The sequence below is a fragment of the Lissotriton vulgaris genome, chromosome 7 (assembly GCF_964263255.1).
Source record: "Lissotriton vulgaris chromosome 7, aLisVul1.2, whole genome shotgun sequence".
NCBI classification, from domain to species: Eukaryota; Metazoa; Chordata; class Amphibia; order Caudata; family Salamandridae; genus Lissotriton; species Lissotriton vulgaris.
Genome location: NC_141695.1, coordinates 1313015419 through 1313038741, shown reverse-complemented (window position 1 = coordinate 1313038741; position 23323 = coordinate 1313015419). Strand labels below are relative to the sequence as shown.

Below are 23323 nucleotides of genomic sequence, written 5' to 3'. Positions count from 1 at the left end.
GTGCAGAGGAGCATGGGCAAACCCAGCTGCACTGCTTGGGTGGTTCGCTGCAGGATACCGCTCCCAATTGCTACGAGCGGTAAAGATGCCCCCAAAGACGATGCGCGGAGCCCGGGGAAAGGCTCCTGATGTACAGGCTTGCCCATCACCCAAGGAAATCACGGAAATAAGTGCCTCTAAGGGGGGAAAAGGCTTGACTAGTGTTAGAACACCCCTGGATCAACCGAACATTTCCTCAAAAGGTGAGAGCTCTGAGGTGAGCAAAAAAAAAGGAGAAAGAAAAGGGCATAGTGGGCACTGGTGCTAAGTGGGCAAAAATGGGCCTTAAGGATCGTGGCAAGGGGAACACCATTACAAACTTCTTCTCTGGAACTGCACCTGTCTTAAGAAAGGGCTTACAGGCTCCTGAACAAGATGAAGGAGATGAACGAATAGCGGCTTTAGACGTTAACTATGTTGAACATGTATTATCCCTATCCTCTCAGCCTAGTTCTAAGACACATGGATATATTGATGCTATTTTAGAGCATACCCCACAAACTGATCCTGCAGCATGTATTCAAACCCCTCTAGAAAGTCATGACATAATTCACCCCACAACAGATGAAGGGGCCTCCCCAATGTCAGTCACATCACTAGGGGCCTCAGGGGCAGCAGGGGCAACTGGGGTTCCACCTGCCACTAAATCACAATTGGATACTAGGGCCCTAATAGATGGGATCGAAGTAAGGAACGACTTGGAAGAGCTGACGGATCTCGATCTTGATTTAGGGGATACGTTTTATTCTGTGATGGATGGCTCTGATGGTTCTGATTTAAGTCCTTCGGAGGTGGAAGAGAGTGATTCACAGATCTCCAGTGTCACTACAAGCCCTGGCATACCGCAGAGAGATACGGTTGTAAGGAGAAAGAAACTACTAAAGAAGCAGAGAGATGGTTCAGCACTGGAGAAAAGTGTGGAGGCCCATCAAAGAGAAAAAAGAACCAGCTTGAACACTGTCTTGAAATGGGATTACTCTGCCACCAGGAACACCTATCCAGATCAAACGGGGTTGGAAGAAAGCAGAGATGAATCATCACCATCTCTGAAAATGATTTTTGAATCCATCAAACAGCTGCAGGAGGAGACGCGTATGGATGGAAAGAAAAATAGACTTGCTACTAAAAAGTTACAAGGGGCAGTAAGAAAAATGGCCAAGGCTTGTACAGATGTAAATACAAGAATGACTCATATGGAAGAGCGCACTAGCACATTGGAGGATGATGTTGACTTGTATGACAAACAATTGGCCGATCTCCAATGGAAAATGGAGGACTTTGAGAACAGGCAGCGGAGCAATAACATCCGGGTTCTTTGAATTAAAGAAGCCGCAGAAGGCGATGACATCAGTGCGTACATCTTGAAATTGATGAAAGTTGCCTCTCCGGAGCTACAGCATTGGAATTGGGAGGTGGAGATTCACTGTGTCCATCGCTTTCCTTTGATGTTAAAGAAATCACCACATGCGGCCAAACATGCAACTACTATGCCCAGAGCAAATTTAATCTACTTTGATAACTTTTTGCTACAAGAAGAGATTTATGCAAAAGCGCGCCCCAATGCCAAGCGCTCATTTGAGAATCAGTCTTTTTTCACCAGGCCAGACTATTGCCACGTTACTGTGGAAAGACGCTGGAGATTAAGAGAAATGATCCAACCTTTTCAAGCCTTGGGTGTGCAGGCCTTTTTGATGAATCCTGCGAAACTAAAAATTATTTACAAGAATACATCCCAAGTCTTTACATCAGAGATTCAAGCAAATGCTTATATGGATTCTTTCTCTAATTTGCAGGGGGACTAAAAAGTCTCTGGATGTATTAAGCTTAAATGAACTCTGCCTGTGAGTAAGGGCAGCTGAAACAAGGGTTAGGCTACTTTAAAAGGATGGACTCACCAGGCCCTGAAGAAACAGGGTAAGGATGACGAGGGAGTTGGAGATGAGAGGCACACTTGGTTGTCAATAGGGTTAGCTAAAAGGGATTGTCATAGGTATGGCACAGAGACAAATAGACATGAGCGCAGCGAGGGGGGTCGATTCTCAGGTTCCGTCACAGAGACCCTAGATCTGCTTGCTTCACAATGTAGGTGGGGGAGTGGGGGGTGGGGTTGGGGGTTGGGAGGGGGGTCTAGCTGGTGGGGCTCAGACGGGGTAAAAAGGGAAAAGAATCACTATTCATTATGGAAAATAGCTATTTAACCGAGCAGCTTAATAAAAAAGATAAAGTGGAAACACAAACCTTTCTAAATCATTGTGATTGGTATAATGATCAACCTTATATTTCATGCGAGTAATAACCCTTAATGTCTGTGGGCTGAATGACCCCGCTAAAAGGAGGACGTTGAGCGAATATCTCAAAACGTTACGCACAGATATAATTTGTCTGCAAGAGACACATGTTGAGGGGGCATGAAAATTCCTCTTGGAACAACTAGGCTTTCAATTAATAGCGTGTACCTCACAGGGAACCAGGACTTGGGGGTGGCAATATTGGCCAAAAATAATGGGATAACTATTAAAAAGCGCCTGTCTGACAAATATGGTCGATGGGTAATTGTAGAGGGCCAAATGTCGGGATTCCTTTTCACACTTTGTTCAGTTTATGGCCCCACAGTTGATGATGCCAAGATGCTTGATGCCGTTAATCAACAGCTGGCGAATTGGCCACTTCAGATTATCTTCTGTGGAGATCTTAATATTAATGGTATGAATGGGATATGGAAGGGGGATCCAACTAAATTTACAGGCCGGAAGAAAAATGGCCATAGGGCTCTAATTCGAATAATGGAGGATAACGGCCTTGCTGATTCATGGGTGTATTATAACCCTCTGGGCACAGGTAGCACTTATTACTCTGCACCTCACAGGACAGTGGCGCGCTTAGATTATTTTTTAGTTTCCTCCTCTATTATTTCATCCTCTAAAGTTAAGAAATTACCGCGCTTGGTATCTGACCATAGCCCCCCGATTCTAGACATTCAGATTTACAGGGGGGGTCAAAAAATAGCCAACTGGACATTTGAACGAGCATTATTGCACGATATAGAATATATAACCCATATGAGCAATTGCCTTAACCCCTTGCATGCTGATGACGGCTCCCAGTCGTCATGCACTACGGTGCTCGTGTGCTGATGACGGCTGGGGGACGTCATGACCGCACCCACGATCGGAATGTGCCGCACAGGCGCAGAATCGCGGCAGCAAGGAAGGAGTTAAAGAATTCCCAGAGATTAATTGGGGGAGTGCTGAACCAGGAGTTGTCTGGGACTCTCTCAAAGCCGGAATTCGGGTGGAAACAATGAGCTATTCCCTGAGAAGGAGCAGGTTAGAAAAGAATGAAAGGGAGGCTACACAGCGAATAATTGGGGATCTTGAGGAGGAATTGGTTAATGCAATAAATCATGGTTTAAAAATAGAAGGGACTCTGCATAAACTGACTTTGACTAAGGCGGCTGCAGGGGAAGCTATTGCTGCTAAAGCAGCAGGGAAATTTTTGGCATGGAAGCAAACGCAGCACGAATTTAGCGAGCAAGTAGGGCATTTATCGGCAGTAAGGACAAGGCAGTTAGTTTCTAAAGGGGAAATCACAGAGGTTAAAACATTAGATGGTACTGTCGTTAAAACCCCGGAGGATATCTGTAAGGCCTTTCAAGTGTTTTATCAAAATCTATATAATGAGGAAGAGGTAAGAGATTCAAGGGAATTAAGGATTATTTAGAATCAATTCCGTTTGATGCTTTCTCTTTAGAAGACTCAAACGCATTAGAAATTAACTTCAAGGATGAAGAAATTAGAGAAGCCATCTTTGATTTACCATCGGGCAAGGCGGTCGGCCCGGACTTTATTCCCTTGGAGTTCTATGAAACTTTTTTTTCTCCGATAATGACATTTTTATGTAACATACTGCGACAGGTGCAGAGTGGTGTAACACCCCCGCAATCATGGGGAGAGGCTACTATGATCGTTTTCTTAAAAAAAGGAAAACCCCTTAATGAACTTGGGTCTTACAGGCCGATACGTTTAATGAATAGTGACTCCAAGATTTACTCTAAGATCTTGGCTAATCGACTTTGTCTGATCATAGGAAAAGTGATATCGGTTTGGCAGCATGGTTTTATACCGGGTAGAGGAACAGCTGAACACGTGAGGGGAGTTTTTACCCTATTTGACGGTACATCAGTCGCACAAGACCCTATGGCGCTTATCCTGCTTGACGCTGAGAAGGCGTTCGATAGGGTCTTGTGGGGGTTTCTCTGGTCAGCATTAGAAAGAGTTAACATCAGAAGGGGTGTCTAAGAGCATTACATGTCCTATATAAGAACCCTAGGATACGTGTTCAGGTAATGGGAGGACAAAGTGACGTTATTGATATTAAACGTGGAACTAGTCAGGGGTTTCCGTGTCCACCCGTCTTTTTGCTTTTTATATCGACCCGTTTATAAGGAAAATAGCATTAAACAGATATATTGCTCCAGTACGACTTAATGGGTTTGAAACAAAGATTTTGGGATACGCGGAGGATTTGGCCATCACGTCCCCTCACCCCGTAGAGGCCCTGATTGAGATTGCGCGGGAGGCAGATCTTTTTGGTGTAGTCTCTGGCTATAACGTCAACTGGGGGAAGACTCAGATTGGTATTAATGAGCACACTAGCCTGGTAGATGCATGTGTGACTGAATCAGTCACTTACTTAGGGGTGACAATTTCCTCTGATTAAACAAAGGTCATTGAAACAAACCTTTCTCCCATAATTCAGAAGTCAAAGGGTGGTTTAGATAGGATGAATAATCTGCATCTAACAATTGTGGGTAGATGTAACATTATTAAAATGCTGTTCTTCCAAAGGTTTTTTATCTGTGGAGCCCCCCTTCTTTTTCATTTTTTTGCGGCCTTGGGGACCCCATACCCCAGGGCCTGCCCCCAATTTTTACTGCCCCCAATTTTTTTTTTGTTTAAATTGGGAAGGGGGCTGCGTGGCCCCCCTCCCGTGGCCAATTCTGGTCCCGGGGACTCCATCCCCCGGGGCATGGCCAACTTTATTTTAAAAAAATTTGTGGAGGGGACTGACCCCCTTAAGGCCGAGAAGGACCCCATCCCCCAGGGCCAGCCTTTATAAAAAAAAAATTGGGGGGGGGTGGGCCACTTGGCCCCCCTCCAGGGCCACTTCTGGCCCCGGGGACCCCATCCCCAAAGACATCTACGAAGCCCAGGGGGTGGTGATCCCCAGGGCTGGGGGGTCCATCACAGACCCCCCTACTTTGCATATTAGTGCCCCGGGGAGGTGGATGTCCCCGGGCATGGGGGGGGGGCTTGAGCCCCCCCACACAGGTTTTTTTTTTTAATGATGCCCCTGACTGTGGGGGGCTGTGAGCCCCCTGCATTCTTACTAACAAAGCCCCGGGGTGGCGGTCCCCGGGGCTCGGGGTGCCTTAGATGTCCCCCATCTGTAATGTCTTAGCCCCGGGGTTGGCGGTCCCCGGGGCTGTGGTGGGGGCCGTGTGCCCCCCGCTAGCATAATGATTTTGCCCCGGGGGTGGCGGTCCCTGGGGCAGTGTGGGGGGATTGGGCCCCCCCACACCTTTTAGGGTTTTGCCTGGCGAAAGCTGCGCTCTGCGCAGCTTTTTCGCGCAGGCGAAAACCTAATGAGTATAGTAGGGGAGACAGGAACGGCCCCCGTCTTCCATTGGCTAGCTCCATAAATGGAGGCTAGCCATTGGAAGACGGGCCTGTCCGTCAATGCCGGACCAGATTCGGGGTCGTTCCTGAGAATTTTTGGCTTTAGGCTACGTCACGCTACGCCAGCCAAAAGCCGGGAACGCCCCCGAATCTGGTCCGGCATTGCCGGCACCCGCCTTCCTGCTCGGGCCGTGAGAAGGAGCCTCGCTTAAAGCGCGTGGAGCGCTTTTGCTGACCTCTAAAGCCGGTGTCCCTTTGTTTCCCCGCCGCGGCCCCCGAAGCCGAGTTCCCCAGAAGGAAGCAGCCGTCAGCCTCCAGCCAGGGCCGCGCTGGGATTGGCCCAGTCGGCCGAGCCTCCGCCGCGTCATCGGGAAGAGGAGTGGAGAGCGGGAAGCAAGAGATCTGCGGGAAGCTGTCCAGGTGAGTGTTTTTTTATTTGTTTCTTACGCCTGCCCTGACTTACTGTGTATATATCCGCCCCATCCCTGAAATGCCCTACAGTGGATTCCAGACTTCTATACAAATAAATGTCCTGCCTTCAATGAGGTGAAATTATATTTTATGAAGTTAACACTAGGCATTTTCTACTATAAACCGGGTTAAGGCCCGCCCCTGCATAGCGTGTTGCTGCCTCAGCTTTGTATTTAGAATATGAACACTGTTGGATTTAATTAAAGTGCGATTAAAAACAAAGATCGTGTGTGTCAGTGAAGCGAGTTTACCCCTCTTTTGGCCCATATAAAAGCGCAGGTTTTGTCCTCGCTGGTGTGTTTTGTTTTCCGAGTGTAGTTTTATCTTCGGGTTGACCCCTGACCTTTCTCCGGGTACAAGATGCTGGCGTTTGTTTTAGTCGCTGTGTTTGCTCCTCGACGGTGAGGTGGCCTTGTGTTATTGATTTCTCCGGGAGCAGCGAGGTGTCAGGGTGCCGCCCCTCCCCAGCCCTAGATAGGGGGCTGGGGCGACAATGGTCTGGGCAGGGGGCTGCCTCCCTGGTGAATTTCCTGCAGATAAAGGTGTGTCTGCAGATAGATACCTTGGAGCAGCCGCGAATCTTCTACAAAATGTCTCTTTACAAAGCTGATTCCCACTCTGTTATCAGCTTTGGGAAAAAAAGGGTACCTTCCACCCCCACCCCCTCACACACATCCTTTTCACCCTCCAACATCGAGGCCTCAACCCCACATTGCTCTGAGAGGTTGTATAAAAAAACAAGTTTTAGCCCCAAAAAATGAATGTAGCCCTAAGTCAGCCTTCCCCCCCCTTGCCCCTCCACTCGCTTTCTTCTGTCCCGTGGCAGTTCAGCACACGCCTCAGTAAAGAGAACGTGTTCAGCGATTCTGCAGCAGCAAAAACAGCTTATCACATTTTTACATTTACGGTGCCTGCCTGAATTGAGGCTCACCCCTTCCAGGACTTTGACGTTTCGTGTCCACCCTCTTTACCTTCACCTCTGCATTCCTCCCATGCTGCGCTTATAGGGAAGGTGCTGAACTCAGTCCTTCGCATTATGTGGCTGTCTCAGCTGCTGGCATTGCCACGGTCCCCATAAAGGCTTTTTAACCAGCTAAAACCTCTGGAGGGCGATGTGGACCACTCCAGTGTCGCACTGTATTTGAGAATGTGAAAACGTCTGTCTTTGGCTACTACATCCTGCCTTGGCTTTCTAGCAGGGTATGTGTATAAATGCCCAGTATTGACATTTGAAAGTATACTTCAGGGGTGCGTGTATGCATGTGCAGCAGGGTATGTGTGTGCTTTGAAATCTGGGTATCTTTGTCTTCAAGGTGAGTGTGTGTGTGTGTCAGCCTACTGGGAGTATGTACTTCTGTCTAAAGGGGATCTGTGTGTCTGTACATGCAAACGTCTGTGCATGATAAAGTTTCACCATTAGTGTGTCTGCACTGTGGTGTGCCTCTGTAGGGAGGGCTGTGTGGTACTGTGCAGGGGTGGGTGCATCTGTGTAGTGTGGTTGTCTCTGTGTAATTGGGTTGTCTATATTTCCAGTGGTTAAGCAATAGGCGAAGACAAAATGTAAATACCCATTGGTAAAGAATTAGGAAGACAGCATAGAGAATTTCCAGGTTTGAGCTAATAAGACAGAATCAACAATATTTTGGCGTATAGACTCAGTAACAACTGGTGAAAGAGGTAATGAATGTAAGTGCTGAAAGCGAAATTAGTGCACACCCATAAGGCCTAGTACCACATTCAAAATAAAAGCAGTTTTTTTTATGGACTCTGCTTGTGCCTCCGTGTGCCCCTGTTGCCTGCTTGTGCCTCTGTGTGCCCCTGTTGCCTGCTTGTGCCTCCGTGTGCCCCTGTTGCCTGCTTGTGCCTCTGTGTGCCCCTGTTGCCTGCTTGTGCCTCCGTGTGCCCCTGTTGCCTGCTTGTGCCTCCGTGTGCCCCTGTTGCCTGCTTGTGCTGTGTGGGTGTGTGTGGAGGGCTCTGTGTGGCTGTGTGTGTGGGAAGCTTTGTGTGGCTGTGTGTGTAGGAAGCTTTGTGTGGCTGTGTGTGTGGGGGGCGTTGTGTGGCTGTGTGTGGGGGGCTCTGTGTGGCTGTGTGTGTGGGGGGCTCTGTGTGGGTGTGTGTGGGGGGGGGCTCTGTGTGTGTCATTTGCGGGAGATAAAGCTAGTGGCATTGTAAATGACAATGCCATTTATTTATGTTAAAAAAAACATTAATAAAAATAATGTCAAGAGCAATGCCAATAGCTCTAACTTTAACAAAGGCAAAACCATTGCATTGTAAATGCTTGTTTCAAATATGCCCCCGGGATTTGGTCCCCCCGAGGGCTAATTGTAAAAAAAGCAGACCGTTTTTTTTGGGTTTTTTTATGGTATACGGATACGTACGCATACCCCGTGATTTAAAAAATATATATATATATATATATTTGGGCCTTGGGGGTTCTTGTGGGACCCCCTGAGCAGGCCTAGGGGGTCAGGGTGTGTCTACCCTGCCCCCTTTGCGTGTTTTGCACGTTTGTTTTCTGCTTTCTTGTGCCTCTGTTCTACAGAGGCACAAGATGGCTGCCAACACTTCCTGGTTTGGAGTGTTGACAGAAATACAGGAACCCACTGTGAAGGGTTCGGAGACCTAGTTGGTGTTTATGGTTACTGCTAATTAAGTCAGTGTGTGCCAAAATTTGAGAAAGAAAAATTTCTTTCTAGAGTCCCCTCACTCACCGGGGTTGCCCCACGGTGACATGCTTCATCATTGGGGCCATCCCAGTTCTCTACGAAAAGGGGCGTGCTGCGACAAGCGGACTACGCAGAAGCACTTGTTTGTGAAATGACTATGTGTGGTGTAAAGTGTAGTGATGGTGGAGTGGGTGTGTGATTAAAAATACTGTGCTAGTGGGCCTCAACAATTTATTTTGCTCCTAGTGTGGTATGATTAAAATGGGGTAACACTGTGTTCTAACCTTGAATTTGAGCTAGATCAGTGTTATGGTCGACATGTTTCAAGCTTTAAGCTTTTCATCAGGACCATACAGGGTCCAGCCCTGTATTTTCCACTCCTATATTCTAATAAATAGGTTTTTTTAATAAATAGTAGTTGTTGTGCTATACGCTGTCAATAATAAAACATGCGTTTTTCATATACATACGATTTGTATTCTACTCGTATTTCTGTAAAAGAAAATGACACTTGATTAGTGGCAAACATCCCCCTTCAAAAATGGGATCACACATGCAGTTCACTTCGTCTAGGGCGTGGGTGTGCCGAGGGCACCATATTGGTGCGTGCAGGTTTTCAAACCGGTGTAAAAATAAAAAGAACTGTGAGTAAAGTGGTTTTGTGATTTCACACAGAAGACACAGGACTTAATGTGACTATTGACAAGACACACAACACATACACATAAAATATTGTCATGGCAAATGGTATATTTACATATATGTGTGTTAAGATACACTTCATGGTCTCAGGGGAGGGCAGGATCACCTCGTGGAAACATTGCTGTAAAGGTTTTAAGATGATAGTTACGTTTTCTCTTTATCTATATTTTCGCGTTTCCTTCATGAGAAATTCAAACCCTCTAGAAAGGCTTGACACATCGGTATTATTGCGCGATGTTGTACTTACTTCCTATCGGCAAACCAGCTCGGTACTACCTGTTCAGTCCTCACCCGACCGCATACTGATGCTAGAAGGGTGTGCCGGTGTATTTAGATTCACCGCGCTTCCGGGTTGCCGGGCCCTTTTCCCAAAGCTAGACTGTTCTGGCGATGGCGGCCATCTTGGAAGTGTGTCGATGAAGTCGACACGAGTACTTAATAAATTTATGTGTACAATTGTTATTTGGCCGAATTTTGGAAAACGGAGTAATTTAGAGTGATGCTCCAGTGAGGGACTTTCAATTTTTTCAATTTAGAACACATATTTTTCACAACAAAGTTTTCGAGAAACTCAAACAGTTATTGTAATTCTCGGATAGTGGATATGAGGAACAGTAGAACCCATCCACATTGGTTATAGTTCGCTTTCAGGTTCTTTTGTTAGTGGACTAATGCTCCCCTTTTGCAAATAGATGTTTCTACTTCTCTGTCTTTGGGTATGGTTCCAAAAAAGGGGGTCGGACAATTTCAGAAATAAAGTAGTGGACCTTTTTGAAATATGTTGTTTCCACATGGTGGGACTAGGGTCGAAAAGCCCCCCATGGGATTTCATCATTGAGCCCCAGGGTGTCAGTGTGCAATCGGAGCACCCATCTTTGTTCTCGATCATGGAGGATTCTCTCCAGGTTGTCCTTGTTTTTTACTACTTCCAAGACTACCCAAGTTAGGTCATTGGGTGTATGGTTCTGCTCAATGAAGTGGGTAGTCATTCTGGTGGTGGCTCGTTTGCACCTGATGTTGCTTCTGTGTTCTACTATGCGGGTACTGACCTTCCTTGTGGTAATCCCTACATAATGTAGGTTGCATGTGCAAGTTATCAGATACACCACTCCACTGGTGTTGCAATTGGAGAAACCTCTTAGCTCCCATTTTGTAGCATTGTTGAAGGTTATAGTTTTCGTTGCGGATGTTAAATGGCAAACACTACAATTGTTACAAGGGAAGTGTCCACTTGGTAGTGGTTGGGATCTTATTGTCTGACTTGTCAGTATGGGGCGGGTATGGACCAGAAAATCTTTCAAGTTTTTGCCCCGTCTATGGCTGAACATGGGGGTAGGTATGGTTAGTCCACCACTGTTGATTATTGGCCAATGTTTTTTGATTATTTTAGACACAGTGTCTGATACTTGGTTGAATGTAGTGATACAGATTGGTCTGTTGTTCTCTGGTTGACTTTTCTCTTTTTGTTCTAATAGGGCTTCCCTATTATTATTTCCAGCTCGTTTTTTGGCTTCCTTGATCAGTTTGTTCGGGTATTTTCTGTTTCTCAGCTTGTTACCCAGGTCTTCTGCCTGGGTCAGGTAGTCAGTTTTTTTGCTACAATTCCTTCGTAAACGGAGGAATTGCCCGAATGGGAGGTTCTGTCTGAGGTGGCGAGGGTGAAAGCTGTCAAAGGCCAGGAGACAGTTTCGTGACGTCTCCTTGAAGTGAGTTGTTGTGACTAGTTTTCCTGATTCAGCATGTATGTTCAGATCTAAAAATACCAGGTTAGTCTTGCTCATTGAGCACGTGAATTTCAGAAAGGGATCCTGTGTGTTGAGCCACGTTAAGAAGGTTTGCGCTTCTTCCTCTGTACCTTGCCAGATCAACAAAATATCGTCGATATAACGTTTCCATTCCAAAATTCGGTGTCTGTGGGGATTCCTCTCATTTAGTATTTTATTTTTCTCCAATTGATGGACATACAGGCCGGCTATGCTCGGCGCAAATGTGCTGCCCATGCTGGTCCCGTGTTGTTGTTTGTATAGTGTTGATTCGAAACGGAAATTTTTTTCAGACAGTGCTAGTTGGCAACATTCCATTACCACATGCCGTGGGGTGTGGAATTCCCACTCACTCTCGAACAGTACTTCTTCCAATATCTGTAAGGTCTCCCTGTGTGGCAAGCTGGTGTACAAACTTTCCACATCCAGACTGATTAGAATACTGGATGTGGGATCAGAAACTAGATCTTTCAGGAGGCAAAGTACATCTTTGGTGTCTCTAAGGTAAGTATCAGTTTTCTGCACCAAAGGTCTGAGAAAAGCGTCCGGAAATTGCGACAGGGGTTCCAGGATTGACCCTATCCCAGAGACTATTGGTCTCCCTGGTGGGTTTTCTAGTCTCTTATGAATTTTAGGGATAGTATAGAAATATGGTATAGTGGGTTTCTTATTTGTCAGAAACTCTATTTCTTTTTTACTCAACCAATCGTTGGCTTGACACTCCTCTGTAAGGTAGGCAATCGAAATTCTTAATCGTTCTGTAGGGTCCTCATTCAGTATGACATAATTTCTCGTGTCACCTAACAAGCGAAGGCATTCTCTTCTGTAATCGGTGGTGTCCTGTAGGACGATTGCCCCGCCTTTGTCGGCTGGTTTGATGGTAATGAGGTTATTTTTTGAAAGTTCTTGTATTGCTGTTAGTTCAGCCTTACTGGTATTGTGAAATACTTTAACTGTACGTGGGTCCAACTCCTGTACCCCCTTCATGACTGCTTTCTCAAAAGCCAGTATTTCAACGGGTAAGCTGTGGGCCGGTGGAACAAAATTCGATTTCTTTTGTAGTCCTGTGTCGCTCTTAGATCGTCCTTCGGAATTTTTATCTTTGAAGAATACCTGTAGTGAGATTTTCCTCAGGAATTCTTTTAATTCACAGCAAAGTTTGAACTTGTCTGTGATTGGGGTTGGTACAACACCTAAACCCTTGTTTAGTACTTGGATCTGTGTGTCCGTCAGGGTTATGGAGGACAAATTAACCACTAGACCGAGTTGGTGCTCGTGGTGGGTTCTGGGGGTCCCTTGCTCCGTGTGTGGCGTCCTGTTGTCACCACTGGTTCTGCCCATTGCACTCCTTGGTTGGGTTTGTTCTGTGCTCGTTGGGCTGGGCGGCCTCTCCCTAAAAAAGGTTTCCTCTGGTTACCTTGATTGCCTTGGTTGTTTCCCCAGTTTTGATAGTTTGGTTGATGGTACATAGGTGGGCCATAGAAAAAAGGTGGAGGTGGGGGACCGTAGTTGTATGGATCCTGGTACATTGGCCACATAGGTGCTTGGTTTCCCCTGTAATTTCTTGTGTTGCCTCTTCCTCTTCTGGGTCTTCTATTGGGGGTAGTATTGTAGTTACTTGATCCCCCTGAGCTGTCTGATCCTGCGTCAGAACCATCGCTATCAGTGTTATAGCCTGGATTCCTGCTGCTGGTTCTGTAAACATCCCTGACATAGGGATATACTTTTTCATGTGAAAATATTTTCTTATCTTTGGATAGTTTAATATATTTTGAATCCTTAAGGCTGATTTCGAAATCGGACATAGTTTTGTTCAGCTCATTTAATCTTTTCGTGAGTTCTGCTGGACTTTGGAAAGATTTTAGGCGAATCTCCATGGAATTGATCTCTTGATGGTTCTGACACAGGATCAGACAGCTCAGGGGGATCAAGTAACTACAATACTACCCCCAATAGAAGACCCAGAAGAGGAAGAGGCAACACAAGAAATTACAGGGGAAACCAAGCACCTATGTGGCCAATGTACCAGGATCCATACAACTACGGTCCCCCACCTCCACCTTTTTTCTATGGCCCACCTATGTACCATCAACCAAACTATCAAAACTGGGGAAACAACCAAGGCAATCAAGGTAACCAGAGGAAACCTTTTTTAGGGAGAGGCCGCCCAGCCCAACGAGCAAAGAACAAACCCAACCAAGGAGTGCAATGGGCAGAACCAGTGGTGACAACAGGACGCCACACACGGAGCAAGGGACCCCCAGAACCCACCACGAGCACCAACTCGGTCTAGTGGTTAATTTGTCCTCCATAACCCTGACGGACACACAGATCCAAGTACTAAACAAGGGTTTAGGTTTTGTACCAACCCCAATCACAGACAAGTTCAAACTTTGCTGTGAATTAAAAGAATTCCTGAGGAAAATCAAACTACAGGTATTCTTCAAAGATAAAAATTCCGAAGAACGATCTAAGAGCGACACAGGACTACAAAAGAAATCGAATTTTGTTCCACCGGCCCACAGCTTACCCGTTGAAATACTGGCTTTTGAGAAAGCAGTCATTAAGGAGGTACAGGAGTTGGACCCACGTACAGTTAAAGTATTTCACAATACCAGTAAGGCTGAACTAACAGCAATACAAGAACTTTCAAAAAATAACCTCATTACCATCAAACCAGCTGACAAAGGCAGGGCAATCGTCCTACAGGACACCACCGATTACAGAAGAGAATGCCTTCGCTTTGTTAGGTGACACGAGAAATTATGTCATACTGAATGAGGACCCTACAGAACGATTAAGAATTTTGATTGCCTACCTTACAGAGGAGTGTCAAGCCAACGATTGGTTGAGTAAAAAAGAAATAGAGTTTCTGACAAATAAGAAACCCACTATACCATATCTCTATACTATCCCTAAAATTCATAAGAGACTAGAAAACCCACCAGGGAGACCAATAGTCTCTGGGATAGGGTCAATCCTGGAACCCCTGTCGCAATTTGCGGACGCTTTTCTCAGACCTTTGGTGCAGAAAACTGATACTTACCTTAGAGACACCAAAGATGTACTTTGCCTCCTGAAAGATCTAGTTTTTGATCCCACATCCAGTATTCTAATCAGCCTGGATGTGGAAAGTTTGTACACCAGCTTGCCACACAGGGAGACCTTACAGATATTGGAAGAAGTACTGTTCGAGAGTGAGTGGGAATTCCACACCCCACGACATGTGGTAATGGAATGTTGCCAACTAGCACTGTCTGAAAAAAATTTCCGTTTTGAATCAACACTATACAAACAACAACACGGGACCAGCATGGGCAGCACATTTGCGCCGAGCATAGCCGGCCTGTATGTCCATCAATTGGAGAAAAATAAAATACTAAATGAGAGGAATCCCCACAGACACCGAATTTCGGAATGGAAACGTTATATCGACGATATTTTGTTGATCTGGCAAGGTACAGAGGAAGAAGCGCAAACCTTCTTAACGTGGCTCAACACACAGGATCCCTTTCTGAAATTCACATGCTCAATGAGCAAGACTAACCTGGTATTTTTAGATCTGAACATACATGCTGAATCAGGAAAACTAGTCACAACAACTCACTTCAAGGAGACGTCACGAAACTGTCTCCTGGCCTTTGACAGCTTTCACCCTCGCCACCTCAGACAGAACCTCCCATTCGGGCAATTCCTCCGTTTACAAAGGAATTGTAGCAAAAAAACGGACTACCTGACCCAGGCAGAAGACCTGGGTAACAAGCTGAAAACAGAAAAGACCGGAACAAACTGATCAAGGAAGCCAAAAAACGAGCTGGAAATAATAATAGGGAAGCCCTATTAGAACAAAAAGAGAAAACTCAACCAGAGAACAACAGACCAATCTGTATCACTACATTCAACCAAGTATCAGACACTGTGTCTAAAATAATCAAAAAACATTGGCCAATAAACAACAGTGGTGGACTAACCATACCTACCCCCATGTTCAGCCATAGACGGGGCAAAAACTTGAAAGATTTTCTGGTCCATACCCGCCCCATACTGACAAGTCAGACAATAAGATCCCAACCACTACCAAGTGGACACTTCCCTTGTAACAATTGTAGTGTTTGCCATTTAACATCCGCAACGAAAACTATAACCTTCAACAATGCTACAAAATGGGAGCTAAGAGGTTTCTCCAATTGCAACACCAGTGGAGTGGTGTATCTGATAACTTGCACATGCAACCTACATTATGTAGGGATGACCACAAGGAAGGTCAGTACCCGCATAGTAGAACACAGAAGCAACATCAGGTGCAAACGAGCCACCACCAGAATGACTACCCACTTCATTGAGCAGAACCATACACCCAATGACCTAACTTGGGTAGTCTTGGAAGTAGTAAAAAACAAGGACAACCTGGAGAGAATCCTCCATGAGAGAGAACAAAGATGGGTGTTCCGATTGCACACTGACACCCTGGGGCTCAATGATGAAATCCCATGGGGTGCTTTTCGACCCTAGTCCCACCATGTGGAAACAACATATTTCAAAAAGGTCCACTACTTTATTTCTGAAATTGTCGACCCCCTTTTTTGGAACCATACCCAAAGACAGAGAAGTAGAAACATCTATTTGCAAAAGGGGAGCATTAGTCCACTAACAAAAGAACCTGAAAGCGAACTATAACCAATGTGGATGGGTTCTACTGTTCCTCATATCCACTATCCGAGAATTACAATAACTGTTTGAGTTTCTCGAAAACTTTGTTGTGAAAAATATGTGTTCTAAATTGAAAAAATTGAAAGTCCCTCAATGGAGCATCACTCTAAATTACTCCGTTTTTTCAAAATTCGGCCAAATAACAATTGTACACATAAATTTATTAAGTACTCGTGTCGACTTCATCGACTCACTTCCAAGATGGCCGCCATCGCCAGAACAGTCTAGCTTTGGGAAAAGGGCCCGGCAACCCGGAAGCGCGGTGAATCTAAATACACCGGCACACCCTTCTAGCATCAGTATGCGGTCGGGTGAGGACTGAACAGGTAGTACCGAGCGGGTTTGCCGATAGGAAGTAAGTACAACATCGCGCAATAATACTGATGTGTCAAGCCTTTCTAGAGGGTTTGAATTTCTCATGAAGGAAACGCGAAACTATAGATAAAGAGAAAACGTAACTATCATCTTAAAACCTTTACAGCAATGTTTCCACGAGGTGATCCTGCCCTCCCCTGAGACCATGAAGTGTAACTTAACACACATATATGTAAATATACCATTTGCCATGACAATATTTTATGTGTATGTGTTGTGTGTCTTGTCAATAGTCACATTAAGTCCTGTGTCTTCTGTGTGAAATCACAAAACCACTTTACTCACAGTTCTTTTTATTTTTACACCGGTTTGAAAACCTGCACGCACCAATATGGTGCCCAGGGCACACCCACGCCTTAGACGAAGTGAACTGCATGTGTGATCCCCTTTTTGAAGGGGGATGTTTGCCACTAATCAAGTGTCATTTTCTTTTACAGAAATACGAGTAGAATACAAATCGTATGTATATGAAAAACGCATGTTTTATTATTGACAGCGTATAGCACAAAGACTACTATTTATTAAAAAAAACTATTTATTAGAATATAGGAGTGGAAAATACAGGGCTGGACCCTGTATGGTCCTGATGAAAAGCTTGGGGAGCTTGAAACATGTCGACCATAACACTGATCTAGCTCAAATTCAAGGTTAGAACACAGTGTTACCCCATTTTAATCATACCACACTAGGAGCAAAATAAATTGTTGAGGCCCACTAGCACGGTATTTTTAATCACACACCCACTCCACCATCACTACACTTTACACCACACATAGTCATTTCACAAACAAGTGCTCCTGCGTAGTCCGCTTGTCGCAGCATACCCCTTTTCGTAGAGAACTGGGATGGCCCCAATGATGAAGCATGTCACCGTGGGGCAACCCCGGTGAGTGAGGGGACTCTAGAAAGAAATTTTTCTTTCTCAAATTTTGGTACACACTGACTTAATTAGCAGTAACCATAAACACCAACTAGGTCTCCGAACCCTTCACAGTGGGTTCCTGTATTTCTGATACTGACTGGAGGCTGACCTAGATTGGTTTAACCTCCTTCTCCCTCCTATTTGTTGTTTTGGAGTGTTGACAGACAGTTGACATCCAGTAAGCATGCAGCTCGTGTTTGGGAAGGTACGCTTACTGTACAGAGTACAATACAGAGTACGGTAAGCTCCTCTAGATATACTTATGATTTTACTAATGATTTTCTCAGGAACTACTGAACGGATTTACACCATTCCGGTAATTCCGTTCAGCCGTTCGGGCTGTAGCCCTGGCTAAAGGTCCTATGGATAATTGCATGGGGAAAACACGTTTTGGGACCCCCTTTTTTCTCGACGCAGCTTGACAGATCAACCCCAAACTTTCAGGGAAGGAGCGGAGCGGAGCAGGCCATTTTCTTGGAGAAATTCACAGATTCATCAACCAGCGCCAAAGTTATTTCAAATAGAATGTTGCGGATTTCCTATGGAAACTAGGTCCTAACAATAACTACCTACTGGCGACCGCCAGTAGGTAATATATATATATATATATATATATATATATATATATATATATATATATATATATATATATATATATATATATATATATATATATATATATATATATATATATATATATATATATATATATATATATCACACATACACATAGACAAACATGCAAATGGGAGATGTGCCGAATGTATAATTCTGTATGATACTACTGTTGTGTTTGTGGAGTTTGTGGAAACCTCATTGTGTCTTGAGGGCATGAAGGCACAATGAGGATTTGCTGGCCCTGGTGGGTGCCTTCTCCTTGGGCTTGGATCCTGCTTGGTCTGAGACTCATAGTAAAAAAAATGTTTATTAGTCAATTAAAAATATAAACTTGTGAAGGACATACATGACAACATTTACCTAAAAAAACAAAAAATTGTAGTCAGTGGTGATAAAACCTTATCGTTTCTTACAGTAGTGCAGATATGAAATTCACTGCACATCCTGTAAGTAATTTGGGGATAAAGTGCCAATGTGCAAAATGTTAGGGAGTGCAGAGGACATCGACCTACAAATTCAAAAATTGTGATCAAACATTATTGTTTCTTATTTGGGGAGCAAATACGAAATGAACTGCACATCCTATCAGTAGTTTGCTGATAAAAGCCAGTGTGCCACAGTAGTGTTACAGCCGGAGACTCGATCCTTATAATCTTGGTTTTCCCCACTAATTAATGGGCTTCAGAGTCTAGCGAGTAATTTGAAGTGTGGTGTGCTTAATGCATTGCATACATTTATTGGTTCCTTTTCACCTCCTAAACCTTATGCATGCTTCTGGGTTTCGTTCTACACTTGAAAGATTCTTGTTGTCCTATTCTAAACCTGCTGTTCTACCTCACCTGGCATGTAAATGTCTATAGAGAAGAGTAAGCGGTGGCAGGGCTCAGTCTGCATTGTAGCATAGAGTACCAAGTCCTTAGAACCAGATGCCCACATCTCATGGCCCCCCAACTTCTGTACACCACCTCTACTGCCCGTAAAGACACTTTGATACCTGCAATTACTTTTGGGAGAAAGGTGAGGTGTTTAGTAAGGACAATAAAGGAAGGTATGCGTGGGCTCAAAAGTTATTGTTGAGGCGAAGGGGTGGACTCCACACAGTGGATCACGTGGTGGTGTACAACCGACCAAGTCACACAGATGTTCCGCTGATTACTCTGGAAGGGATTGTCCACAAATTGTTTGTTTTCAGCAAGCCACCAGGATCACCCTTTAAACAAAATTACTTGGGGAAATTCAGAAGGTATGTAGCATACAGAGAGGACTAACGGCTTCAATGTGCAAGAATAAAGCCAAAAGTGAGATTTGTATCAAACAAGGAGAATGAAAATACCTGTGCAGACGACCCCGGCATCTTCATTATGACCACAGTTATGTATGTTCCACCCTCGGTTCCGGCAGTCCCACAGGTAGGATTCATCTCCTCTGCAGGCCACGTCATCCAGGAGGATGCTCCCACTGCCCTGACCGAAGTAGGCATGTGACGGAGCAGAAATGGCGGCACCACAGCCGAGCTGCCTGCACACAACGCCTGCATCAACGAGGTCCCAGGAATCATCACACACCGTCCCCCAGGCTCCTGCGTAGTAGATTTCAACACGGCCAGCACAGCTATTGGGTCCATTTACGAGGCGCAGGGCCAGTCCTCCGGGATCTGCTGGGGGGACAAAGCACATACAGTGAGAGGCTTTCAGGCAAGGTGCCCTGTTGTGTCCCCGAGGGTCCGCCCCCGAGGTCCGGAGGGACGGACAAGTTGGTCATGTGACCGCCCTATAATAAAAAGAGGTCGAGCACGTGAGAGGGCGTTCAGAGACACGCGCCGGCCGACCAAGCAACTTTATTCCCAGTGTCTGGCTGAGTTTATTCTAGGGCCACGTGCTAGGCCTAGTCAGGGTTAGATGCCCCTTGATGAGCGGAGATCACACGACACAACAATTGGCGACGAGGGTGGTGATCGATTCCCCGCTAAGGGTGCGTGTGTGTGGCCCCATTGGGGTGAGGCGGCTGCAGGCACTACCACGTGTCCGCGGTGCTCGTGCCTTGCTACCACACACCCCCCCCCGCTCTGCCTGCCTGGAGGAAACACTCTGATCCCTGGCTCTCTTCAGGTGAGCGGCGCTGGCCTGCATCTCCCTGCGGCGCACAGAAATCTGATTGGTCGCGCGAGTTGCGTCCGGCGCTCCGGCTGCCGCGGGATCACACCCCGGCTGCCCACGGACATCCTCCCGGCCGTCCACAGCGATGGCCAACATTCCGCCCATTGAGCCGTTCGTGGTGGAAGGTGCACCGTCCACTCTCGCACCGAAGTGGAAAGAATGGGTGGACAGGCTACTCATATTCTTTGAGGCCACCAAGGTCCACAAGGATCAGAAGCGTGCCATGGTCCTCCATCTTGGTGGCAAGGACATTCATTCCATCGCCCGCACCCTCACGGAAGCAACTCCCAAAACCCACTACACGCTCATAAACGCGCTCAATGCGCATTTTGAACCCATGGCCAACCAAGACTATGAACGGTTCATCTTTAGGCAAGCGCGACAACTGCCAGAAGAATCACTGGACGCCTATCACTCGAGGTTGAAGAAACTGGCACTAACGTGTGGATTTCAGGATGTCGCGGAGGAGATCAGAGGACAAATTATACAAGGCTGCGCTTCTGCCAAACTGCGCGAGAGGATTCTAGAAGAGTCCGGGAAACCCCTCCCAGACATTCTCACGCTGGGCCGCACGAAGGAGCTGTCCAAGGCCAGGGCAGCCCACATGGAAGCAGCTCTGCAGGCCAATATGAAAGTGGAACCGGTGAACAAACTGCAGGTCCGCCCACAGCCCAAATGGGTGAAGAGAACAACAACTCCGCAGGGCGGAGCCTCGGCGCAGTCATGTGGTTACTGTGGAGGCCCGAGACACCCGGCGCCAGAATGTCCAGCACGGGGCAAGATATGCTCCGGGTGCGGGAAAATGAACCATTTTGAAAAAGTGTGCCGGTCCAAAAAGTTCAGCAAGCCCCGCCAGACGGTACACGCGGTGGTGGAGCCTGAAGGCGCGGAAGGAGGGCCCAGCAACAGTGATATGGACGACGACGAGGAGGAAAGGTCCCCACACAAGGTGCACATGATCGGCACAGCCACCCGACGCACAATGACACTACCACAATGCGCAATACAAGTGGCTGATCAGGACATCATGGCGACAGTGGACACGGGCGCATCAATAAACCTGATGAGTGCGTCCCTCTATGGAGACATGGCTACTCCACCCAGCCTTCGCCCCACTCCGATCACCGTTTTTGCCTATGGCCAGGATGTGCCCCTCCGTATTCGAGGAAAGTTCAAGGCAGCAGTCCGGCACGGAGACAAGATCACGCGTGCCAACATCTTTGTGTCGGAGGAAGGCCAAGGCATGCTCCTGAGTTGCCGGACGGCAGAAGACCTGGGAGTGGTCTCTTTTGCATTTGGGGTGCACGAGGAGTCAGTGCAGCAACTGATCGTAGACTTTTCGGACCTGTTCGAAGGGATTGGCCGATTCAAGGGTCGGGAAATACACCTGCATGTGGACCCCACTGTCCAACCGGTGGCCCTGCGACACCGGCGGGTCGCGTTTCATCTGAGGCCCCTGGTTGAAGAAGAGCTACAGAAGTTGGAAGCAGCGGGCATCATTGAGAAAGTGTCCGGACCCACCCCCTGGGTATCGCCCATCGTAGTCACTCGGAAACCCAAGCAGCCGGGAGCGGTCCGGATATGCGTGGACATGCGCCTCCCCAATGCGGCTATCAAAAGGGAAAGACACATCACCCCCACGATCGATGACCTGATCGGAGAGATGGCTGGGGCCCGGTGGTTTTCCAAGTTGGACCTCAGAGCGGGGTACCATCAGCTCGTGCTGGATAGAGAGTCTCGGAACATCACGACGTTCTCTACTCACGTCGGACTGCGCAGGTACACCAGACTGAGTTTCGGGATCTCCAGTGCTGCCGAGGTATTCCAGAATGTCATCCAAGAGCTCATTGCTGGCATACCGGGGGTGATCAATGTGAGTGACGATATCATGGTGCACGCGAGGACAATTCCTGAGCACAACCAACGCTTGGCACAGGTGTTCCGCCGGCTCCGCAGTGCTGGACTTACTCTGCACCGAGACAAATGCGAGTTCCTTCAGACCAAGCTGGGGTTCTTCGGCTATGTATTCTCGGCCGATGGCGTTACTCCTGATCCGGACAAGGTCAAAGATGTCAAAGAGGCACCTCCGCCCACGACTGTCACGGAAGTCCGAAGCTTCCTCGGAATGGTGAACTACTGTGGTCGCTTCATAAGAGACTTAGCTAACCTGACCCTCCCTCTGCGTGAGTTAACCAAAGACTCCACACCATGGAACTGGGGACCGGAGCAGGAAAGAGCATTCCAAGCCATCAAGAGTGCGCTCTCCAGCGACACCACACTGGCGTTTTTTGACCCCCGACGTTTCACCCTCATTGCAGTAGATGCTGGACCGGCGGGACTGGGGGCCGTCCTGATGCAGAGAGCCCGGGACGAGATAGACTGGGCTCCCGTCGCCTTTGCCAGCCGGTCCCTCACGGACACTGAACAAAGGTACTCCCAAATTGAAAAGGAAGCCATCGCGATTCATTGGGGATGCCGGCACTTCCATCTGTATGTATATGGCAAACCCTTCACAGTAGTAACAGACCACAAGCCACTGCTGTCGCTGTTCTCAGGTACATCATCCAAACCACCCCCCAGAATTGAGAAGTGGATCCTGCAATTACAGGAGTACAACTGTACCATTGAGTACCAGCCAGGGGCAAAGAATCCGGCGGACTATCTGTCACGACACCCCCGGGCGGCCACCCCAAAGGAGATGGAGGAAGCTGAAGAGACGGAGGCCTATGTGCGATGGGTCGTGGCCAGATCATGCCCGCGCCCCATATCCCTGGAAGAGGTGGTGAGCGCCACGGCTCAGGACGCCTGCATACAGCGGGCCAAAGATCTGCTCCGGACAGCCAACTGGCAGAAAGCTAGGGAGAGCTGGAGGGTGCTCACCCCCGAGGCCCAGAAAATCATGGACGGCCTGTACCACGTGAGGGCGGAACTGAATGAAGACGAGGCAGGGTGCCTCCTGCGAGGGCATCGTCTGGTGATCCCGACGGCCTTGACAAGCCGAGTAGTTCAGCTGGCGCATGTAGGACACCAGGGAATGGTTAAAACAAAGGCCCGGCTGCGGACAAAGGTGTGGTTCCCGCTAATGGACGACATGGTGGAAACTGCGGTGCGCACATGCACGGCCTGCCAGACCACAGGGGACAGCCCCCGCGAAGCACCCATAATCGTGGAACCCAGGCCCCGAGGTCCTTGGGAAAGGGTCAGCATGGACTTTGGCAGC

The 23323-nt window shown here is 47.2% G+C and overlaps 1 protein-coding gene across 8 annotated transcripts in view; it reads right to left on the bottom strand.

Moving 5' to 3' along the window:
- The window catches only part of LOC147703579 (transmembrane protease serine 9-like), a 913140-nt gene that overhangs the window by 581605 nt on the left and 308212 nt on the right, over positions 1 to 23323 (bottom strand). For 4 of the 8 annotated variants that reach the window (XM_086931927.1, XM_086931929.1, XM_086931933.1 and 1 more), the window contains one exon: positions 19281 to 19604. The exons of 2 other annotated variants lie outside the window; for them this stretch is intronic. In XM_086931927.1, coding sequence (XP_086788053.1) covers positions 19281 to 19604 — 324 coding nt within the window. The remainder of the gene's footprint in view (positions 1 to 19280; positions 19605 to 23323) is intronic. 2 more of the 8 variants (XM_086931928.1, XM_086931931.1) reach the window with 1 other exon arrangement.